The sequence below is a fragment of the Carya illinoinensis genome, chromosome 14 (assembly GCF_018687715.1).
Source record: "Carya illinoinensis cultivar Pawnee chromosome 14, C.illinoinensisPawnee_v1, whole genome shotgun sequence".
Lineage (NCBI taxonomy): Eukaryota > Viridiplantae > Streptophyta > Magnoliopsida > Fagales > Juglandaceae > Carya > Carya illinoinensis.
In genome coordinates, this window is record NC_056765.1 from 33,618,143 (window position 1) to 33,627,732 (window position 9,590).

Genomic DNA, 9,590 nt, shown 5'->3' on the forward strand with positions numbered 1-9,590 from the left:
ACATTTTGTGGTATTAGATAAAGTTAAAAAATAAAATAGTAATACTATATATAATTATAGAGTGTGTAAATTTTGCATATTTTAGTATAATTCATCATTACAAAAATGATTTTCTCATATAGATTTTAGATTTATCAACCTTTTTTTTTGAAAAACAAAAGACGTATAATTTACGCACTTTAAAATTGTATTTGGCATTACTATATATATATTTTTAAAATAAAGACATTTTCAGATGTGAAATAGATAGAGAATCTTTTTTTTTTTTTTTTGAAAGGTTAATACTCATTGCCATTTCATTAATTCAAATGAGAAATACATGAAGGGGTTTCCTCCATTGTTACAATCAATTCAGAAATAGACAGAGCAGCTTTTGCTAAACAGGGGGCCATTTTGTTACCATTTCTCCTAACATGAGAAACTTCCCACTTAGCAAAAAGTTTTAAAAAATGTTTTGCTTCCTCAACATACATACTTCCACAATTCCAGCCTTCTTTATCACCTTGTAGGGCAGTAGTTACTTGCAGAGAATCCCCCTCTATGATGACATGTGATAGTCCTAGGTCCAGACCAAATTGGACTGCATGTAGAGCACCATAAGCTTCGGCAAAAAAAGGTATAGGGAACAAAGGTTTTCTAAGTCTCATTGTGACTAGGACCTGTCTTTCCTCATCCCTGACAACTATACCAATTCTGACTTGACCCTGCTCTTTGTCAACAGCACTGTCCCAGTTAATCTTTACCCAGCTCGATGGGGGAGCCTGCCATGATTCAGCTGATAGACAAGCCTTACTAGGCCTAGCCTCCCTTGTAGTTATCCCAGCCTCTAACATATTGAGTAGGACTCTTGCTTCATTAATAAGCTCATTTGGGTGCATGAAATCACCCTTAAAGATGAGCCTATTCCTTCTCCACCATATTTTCCTAGCTACAATAGCAAACTCCTGCAGTTCATGATTGTTCATAGTCACAATTAAGGAGTCAAAGAAATGGAGCATAGATAGACGTGTGGTAGAGCACTTCTGAAACCGCATAGAGGAATTGCCCCATACATCCCTTGCTGATTCACAATTCCAAATGGCATGGATGACAGTTTCTTCATCCCTGTTGCAGATTGGGCAGTGTGGTTGCTCCACTATTCTTCTTTTATGTAAGTTTGACTGGGTAGGGAGAGCTTCAAGGCATGCTCTCCAAAGAAAAACTCTATCCCCAGGTTGTACATTGAGTTTCCATATTTGATCCCACACAGCTCTAGTCGAACCACTACTCGAGGCTTGGCCATTTTCAGCCAGACTCCTAGCCATAGCCAGGTGATATGCACTCCTGACTGAGAACCTGCCATCTTTGGACCCCTGCCAACTGAATTTGTCCCTACTGTTGAGAGAGCTTATGGGAGTTTTCAGGATAGTTTCAGCCTCCCTATGATCAAAGACCTGATGCACAAGGGAGGAGTTCCATTGCTTTGAGACTGGGTCTATTAACTCTGCCACTTTGGCCTCTTGGTCAAGGATTTTTACAGTGCTGAGTACCTTGCTAGGAAATGGATATGCAATCCATTTATCCTTCCATACGTGGGTGTCCCTGCCATTCCCTATTTGAACAAAAGTGCCTGCCTCCATAAGCTTTCTGGCTGTAAGGAAACTTCTCCAAATAAAGGAAGGTTTAGGTCCTATTTTAGCCTGTTGGAAGGTTGAACTCTTGAAATACTTTGCTTTTAGCACCTGAGCAACAAGGGAGTCAGGATTCTGAATCAATCTCTAGCATTGCTTTGAGAGCATTGCTAGGTTGAAGATCTCAAGATCCCTGAAACCCATCCCTCCTTCAGTCTTTGATCTCCCCATCCATTTCCAAGAAATCCAGTGAGTCTTATGTTCTCCCTCTTGCTGTCCCCACCAGCAATTTTGAATCTTGCTGTTAATCTCTTTGAGGAGGGTGGATGGCAATTTAAATACACTCATAGTGTAGGTGGGAAGAGCTTGGAGGACAGCTTTAATGAAGACTTCCTTCCCTGCTTGAGATAGTACTTTCACCTTATGGTTGCTGATTCTACTGCTTATATTGTCCAAGATCCTTTTGAAAGACTTATATCGACTCTTGCCTACTACAAAAGGTAGCCCTAAGTATTTCTCATAGGGCATAGCAGTCCTCATCCCAGCAATGAAGGGGATATACTGCTGGGCTTCCTTGGTTGTGTTCTTGCTGAAAATAATGGATGTCTTCTCAAGGTTCAGCCTTTGTCCAGAGGCCGTTTCATATAACTTCAACAACTCAAGTAGCCTGCACCACTCCACAGCAGTAGCCTTACAGAAAAGTAGACTATCATCAGCAAAAAATAGGTGAGAAATCCTTATCTGACCTTTTGCAATTGGGACACTATGGATCAACTTCTTTTCCTCAGCCTTGCTCACTAGGTTGCTTAGTGCTTCAGCACACAATATGAAGAGATAGGGAGATAGAGGGTCATCTTGTCTTAGCCCTCTAGTAGGATGGAAAACTTCTTGAGGGGAACCATTCACTAGAATTGAGTAGGAGATTGACTCAATACATTTCATAACTAAATCCACCCAATGAGAGCTGAAACCCATCTTGTGCATCACTGCTCTGAGAAAGCTCCATTCTATTCTGTCATAGGCCTTGCTCATATCAAGTTTTAGAGCCATATAACCTTCCTTCCCTGTCATTTTACAAGCCATAGAATGCAAAGCTTCGAAGGCCACTATAACATTATCGGTTATAAGCCTATTTGGCACAAAGGCAGACTGGTTAAGAGAGATGAGTTGTGGCAGTGTTCTCTTTAATCTATTAGCCACTACTTTAGACACAATTTTATACAAAACATTACATAGGGAGATTGGTCTAAAGTCAATGACTTTTGTGGGGTCCTTTTTCTTTGGAATTAAAGCTATGAAGGTGTTATTGATGGAAGCAAGATTACCACCTGAATTCAGAGCAAATAGGACAGCACTACTAACCTGAGGGCCAATGGTAGGCCAGTGTTTTTGATAAAAAACAGCAGGGAACCCATCTGGGCCTAGGGAACTGAGGCCATTCATTTGAAAGATAGCTTCTTCTACCTCTTGTTGGGTGAAAGTCTTTGACAGCATAGCATTATGATCAGCTGAGACTCGAGGAGCCAGTGAGGCCAGACATTCAGCAATGTTGCCTGGTTCTGAGGAGGTAAAGAGGTCTTTGAAATACCCTTGGAACATATCACTAATGCCCTCCTGACTGGACACAACCTGACCATTTTCACCCACCAACTTCCTTATGCAATTGGTCTTTCTTCTTTGGGATGCACATTGATGAAAGAACTTTGTGTTTCTATCTCCCTCATTAAGCCATCTTTGCTTTGCTCTTTGCTTCCACCTGAGATTATCTTCTTCAAGCAAGCTATTAACTGACTTTTGTATTTTCTTAATCACTTCATTGAGGTGACCTTTGTTCTTTTTTTGTAGGTCAGAGAGGATGGATAGCTGCTCATTCAGGACATGTTTGGGAGTGCCCCTGAAGGCCTTGCTCCACTGCAGTAGCCTTTGTTTGCATTTGGTGAGTCCCTCAGTTACAGAACTCAACTTATTTTCTCCTATCCTTGGCTGCTTCCATGCCTCCTCCATCTGTAAATGGCACTCCTCTCTTAATGACCAGCTTGCTTCAAATCGAAAAGGTTTATGTTTCCTGAATTTGTGAGGGTCCTTGACATCCAAGGTGATAAGTAAAGGGCAGTGGTCTGAGCTCAAGGTTGGAAGGGTATACACTCTCGAGTAGGGGAAGAGGTCAGCCCAGATTTCATTGCAAAAAGCCCTGTCAAGTCTTTCTTTGGTAAAAGCCCCTCCAAGCCTTCCATTTGACCAAGTGTATTTGTTTCCAGTATAGCCCATATCAGCAAGTCCACATTCCTCCACAACTGCACTAAAAGCCTTAATTTGATGATATGGTCTCATAGGTCCACCCCATTTCTCTCCAAAGCTCATTATCTCATTAAAATCCCCTACACACATCCATCCCAAGTTAGGAATAGGCTTGATTGCTTTGAGTAACTGCCAGCTTTCCTTCCTCTTGATTGTGATAGGATTGCCATAAAAACCAGTTAGTTGCCAGTCCATTCCCTGCTTGATGCCCTTAACCAGCAAAGAGATGTGGTTTTGAGTGTATGATGTGACTTCTGCCTCAATGTCATCCTTCCATAAGAAAGCTATGCCTCCACTAAGGCCTTTACAATCTATTACAAAGCTGTTTTCGAAATTGAGTCTGTGTTTGACAGCTTCTATTTTATGTCTTTTACATTTTGTTTCCATTAAGAAAACAAAAGATGGGAGCTTGTTTTGCACCAGTTGATGCAGATCCTGAACTGTCTTGGGGTTCCCAAGCCCCCGACAGTTCCAACTAATGCAACTCATTTGGCTTGGTGGGGCTGTGTCACAGCCACCACATCCTCTTTATTGATTGGGCCACGCCTTCCATTGCCTTCTATTTTAACTTTCTTAACCAGAAGCTGATCATTTCCTGCACTGGAGGCTCTTTTGTTCCTTGTAGATCCTCGTGTTTTACTCTTCTCTTGGCCCATTGGGGCCTTGGTGTTACTTTTTTCCCTTACTCTCCTCTTCCAACTAGCCTTTGTTTTGGCCTGTTCTAAGACCATGACTTGGTCAGTTAGAAACTGGTTTAGGGACTGGGCCTGTGCCAGTAGGTCATTTGAGTTTGTGGGCTCATTTGCTGGCCTGGTCTGAACAGTATAGAGGCCTACCTTCGAGGGGCCTGCAGACTCTCTTCCTAGCTTGTCACGTGGGTTCCCTTCAGAAGGGGAAAGTGCTTTATCAACTTTTAGTGCCTTTTCAAGGCATTCCATTTTGAGCTTTGACTCTAGCTCTGCCCCTTTTCTGATGTCCTGCTCCTAAGCCTTAGCTGTCCCCTCTTCTGTTGCACCAACCTGAAACATGACAGTTTCCTTATTTATGCTAATACCTTGAGAAGCAACCTGACTTTTTTCCAGGATCTCGGATTTTCCTTTTTGTCTTCATCCCTGTCCTCACTACCTCCCCTCCATGGCTGAGTATCTGGTTTAGAGAAAAGGCCTTCCCCCTCACCATATTTTTTGTACAAAACATCTCCCTCTCTTACTGCAGGGGCTCTCAACCATACACCATATTGCTGCTTGTCAACCTCCAACTTGTTCAATGGGCAAGAGGGCTGGGTGTGTTTGATAACCCCACATTTGAAGCAGAAAGAAGGGAGCCTTTCATACTTAAAATGCACCCAAGACCTTTTGCCCTCTGCAGTTAGGAACAGCCCCCTTAGTAGGGGTTTAGTTATATCCACTTCAACTCTTATTCTCAGGTATTTTCCCCAGCCAATACCTCTTTCATCTGTCTGGATTTTAACCACCCTGCCTACATTGCAGCCAATCTGGTTCCCCAGCTCTCGAGTCATGCAACTAAAGGGTAGACCATAAGCTTGAATCCAGAACTCCTCCCTATTGAAAGCTACTTTAGGTATTGACTTAGAGACATCAAAATATTGGAGACAGAGAAGCCATCGGTCAAAGGACCAAGGCCTCCCAGAAATCACCCTCTTCATATCCTTTTCTTGGTTGAATTCCACTAGGAACTTATTAATTCCTATATCTGAGAATTGGATCCAACTCTCACACCTCCACACCTTAGACATCATACTCTTAAAGGCTTCCTTATTGACAACCTTATCAGCAACAATAAGAACCAACAAACAAAAATGGTGCTCTTGAAACTCTTCTTTCTTGGAGGAGGCTGTCACAACCACCCCCTCTTTTTCCTGCTCAGTGAGAGCCAACCTTTCCCATTGTCTAGTTAGTTCTTCCTCCATTGTCTCCTCTTCACTAACCTTGCCACCCCAAGCTAGAGGACTCACTCACTCTACTAGAGAGGAAAAAACTCTCTACAGGAGAGACTTGTTGCCAAAGTTTATTCACTCTGAATTAAGCAACTTGAGCGGAAGATAGAGAATCTACATTGCCTTAAAAGGGGATGAGATAAAAATTTAAATACAAATGAGCATCTTGACTCACCTTGTAAGATGGTTTTTTTTTTTTTTAATTAATACAAATAATTTCATCTCATCTTATTTAATATCATCTAATTATTATAATCTTTCCAAACTCTTATATAAAATATAATAAATAATTTATTTTTTTTAATTTTAAAATAAAATTTATATTTTAATAAAATTTTATTTAATTTTTAACTTTTACCCCAACACATCCAAATGAAGAAATCTATCCAAATTTTCCATCCAAATGTAAAATGCCACGTACTGGTCTACAACACAGTCTTTAGCCGTGGATAGGAGGGTTGAGAACTTGAGATGGGAAAGTCACTTGCAATGAGACATTATCACGTGCACCAATAAGACCGAACAAACTCCAAAAGGCTTCCTTTTATTTCCAAGCATGAAGCACCAATTGGCGAATTAAGTTGGAGGGAAACTCTTCTAGCCGTCCATTCAGTATCGAACGGCCATGATCATTCACACACCAAAATGTTTTTCTTTACTTGGAAGCTTTTAGCAAAAGAAACCCAACTTCAAGGAGAAACGGAGCAGAGCACTGCAAAAAGAGAGACAGTTTTGGTTGAAGATAACCTATTTTCTTGTTATTTTTGTTTAAAATTTTCAGTTTCTTTAGCTCTCAAAGATTGCAAAATCTAAACTCTGATTTTTTATTCTTTGAGTTTTTCACTCGAATTTTCTTTTGTATTTTTGATTTTTTCTGAGAAATTCCTACTCTTTCTTTCCAAGTCTTTGCTGCCAAATGTAAACGGAGTCTCCTCCCTGTAATCTCTCTCTCCCTCTCAATCTCGGCATTCCTTCATGGCTTGTTTGGTGGCCGAGAGAAAATCCTCAAATCCTCAGTTGTAAAATTTGTTACTTTTATTGCTGTAATACTGATTGGATTCTATTTTCTTTCCACAATTTCTCAGCTACCAAACAGCCTCGTTTAAGCTGATCACTTTCTTTGGGTTTGCCGTATATTTATGTTTTAGTATTTCTTTCATGGGTTTTGCTTTTATGTTTAAAAATGCAGGCTGATTTTGAGTCCAATTCCATCGAACCCATCCCGTTATTTTTAGATCTCAAGGTCGGTAAGCACTTCTCGTACACAGGTTGCCACAATTTTCTTGCATTTTCGTCAAGTTTCTCAGCGTCTCTATCAGTTCCGAGGAAAAACCCTAATGGATGTTGGCTAATTTCTGAAATTTATGAGGTTCTGTTGCAGAGGGATGGAAAAGGAAGCCAAGGGTCAAAGAGGGCACAGCAACAATAGAGCTGCAGAGGACTTTGGGTTGCAATGGGGGAACAGAAAGAGGCTTAGATGTGTGAAAGTCAAAGACCAAAGCTTAGCCAACAAATTGGACTGTTTGGGGAAGAAGAAAATCACTTCTCGTGTCGATCGACGCGTGGTTGGCACTGCGGAGAGAGACTCGGTTTCTCCGCAGCCCCATCGATCCAACAAGTAAGATAAACAAATTCCCAGATGAAGAGTGCAACGACAATCTTAAATGCTTCCCATGAATGTGAGAACTTCGATGTAAATTTGAGGTCTTTAACTGTGTTTCTTCGAAAACAAATTAGGGATCGTAAAAATTTCAAGCTTTGAACAGCTACAAAAACAATTTACCCTGTTCGGTTGCTAGGAAAGGGTAGGGAGAAAAGAACAAGGAATAATGGAATCATATAACAGTTCGTTGTTGTAGTGGATGCCATGTTTAGGTTAGATCCATGAAGATAATTTGATTTGCTCCTTTTTTTGCATTGGCTATTATTAGTATATATATGATTATTTTTATTTTGGTAGGTTAATTTATTCTAATGATGTATTACTGTAAATGGATTGAAACCAAAAAAGGAAGAAATTTATTTCTGAAATGTAACTTGTTCAATGAAGTGGAGGTGCATTCCACTGGGGCAGAACATTTGTGATTTTTTTTAACATTTGCAATTCAATTTATACTGATTGGATGTGAGGAAAATATGGGAATAATAGGAATCATATTGCAGTTGTTGACGGAGTGGTTTTTTATGGGATCATATGAAGGTACTCTTTATTGTAATGTCATAGAACTTTTTCACAAAATCAAATCAAAATTATCAAATTGATCATTTGGAGGAGGAAGGTGCTAACTTCCTATTTTGGTCTTCAGGAACCCTGACTCACCAATGAATCACCGGAAGACAATGGTGTCATCACCAGAGAAGGAAGATCGATATTATACGACTAGAGGTTCATTGGGTTTGGATGATAATGGGAAGGTGTTGATGGATCATGTAAAGGACGACAGGGGGTTTGTTTGGCCAAAGCTGTTTATTACACTATCTAGCAAAGAAAAGGAGGAGGATTTTATGGCCATGAAAGGCTGTAAGCTTCCTCAGAGGCCCAAGAAGAGGGCTAAGTTGATACAAAAAAGCTTACTTGTAAATCTCTTTCATACACGAAAGGAATTTTTGTTTTTATGATAAAATTAGGTAAATAGAACGTTTGTGGCTTGGATGTGTGTTTAAGACTTTTTTTTTTGCCTTTTGCTGTATTCCGTGTGCAGTTGGTCAGTCCAGGTGCATGGCTATCGGATCTGTGCCAAGAGAGGTACGAGGTGAGGGAAAAAAAGTCTTCAAAGAAGGTACTTATTGCTCTCTCTCTCTCTCTCTCTCTCTCTCTCTTGGTGGTTATGTAATGCTCCCTTAGTCTTGGTTGCTGAGAAAATGCAGTTAACAGAAGAAAATTTAATGGAAATTTTTAGAATTAATAATGTCTGTTTTTAGACAGATTTGTAAGTGATTTGCCTAAAATGTGGTGCAGAGACCTAGAGGATTGAAGGCCATGGGAAGTGTGGATAGCGACTCAGAATGACAAATTAAACGACCAATAAGGCTGGCAGGGAAATTTGATTCTTCTGTGGTCAAGCGCTAAGTTAAAGGAAGACAACGCGGTGGTTTTGGGGGGGTGGGGTGGTCTCTCTCATATTTGTAACTTCTGTAGAAATTTCCCTGCCAGTTTAACTTTTTGGAAATAATTTTCGCCCTCATTGTTCCATTTCCTTTAATAAATATGCATTTGTCCACTTTTGATGCATGCTTTGTATTGCGTCGATTTTCTTATCACGGGTAATCACAGAAGGATTCTGGCTTTAGATTTTAGGTCGGGGAATACGACCCCAGATTCCTTGCCACTGAAATGGAAATCGGGTTGTCACAGGATGTGATATTTTCTAATGCTTTCTGAATTGGGATTCAATGCAATGAGATGTGGCGGAATTCAGTTTTTGTTTTATATTAATTTTTCTGGGTAACAGAGGAGCAATGAACTAATTAATATTTTTATTTTCTGGTGTTGATTGACTTTTTTTTTTTTAATAGATTTTCCGAGTTAGATATTAATTGGTATTTATATTTTCTTGGTTAAATTACTAACTGATTCGTTTTAATTTTCTAAGCAAGGTGTTAATTGATAATTTTTCTATTTTTTGACCACGAATTTAAAGATTATCCTATTGGCACTTAGATTAAAAAATCTAAAGGTATTATTTGATATTTTTGCGCAACAAGAAAAATTCTCCATATAATAA

The 9,590-nt window shown here is 39.8% G+C and overlaps 1 protein-coding gene across 2 annotated transcripts; it reads left to right on the forward strand.

Annotated features, from left to right (window-relative positions):
* Positions 1-6,418: 6,418 nt before the first annotated feature.
* Positions 6,419-9,295, forward strand: LOC122293224. 2 transcript variants are annotated; one of them, XM_043101739.1, is made up of 6 exons: positions 6,419-6,803; positions 7,055-7,112; positions 7,247-7,483; positions 8,172-8,442; positions 8,568-8,645; positions 8,825-9,295. In XM_043101739.1, the coding sequence occupies exons 3-6, from the start codon at positions 7,251-7,253 to the stop codon at positions 8,873-8,875; spliced, it is 633 nt and encodes a 210-aa protein (XP_042957673.1). In that variant the 5' UTR covers positions 6,419-6,803; positions 7,055-7,112; positions 7,247-7,250; the 3' UTR covers positions 8,876-9,295. The 2 variants fall into 2 exon arrangements, with proteins under 2 accessions (XP_042957673.1, XP_042957672.1); XM_043101738.1 differs by having other exon boundaries at positions 6,420-6,803; positions 7,055-7,108.
* The last annotated feature ends 295 nt before the right edge of the window (positions 9,296-9,590 follow it).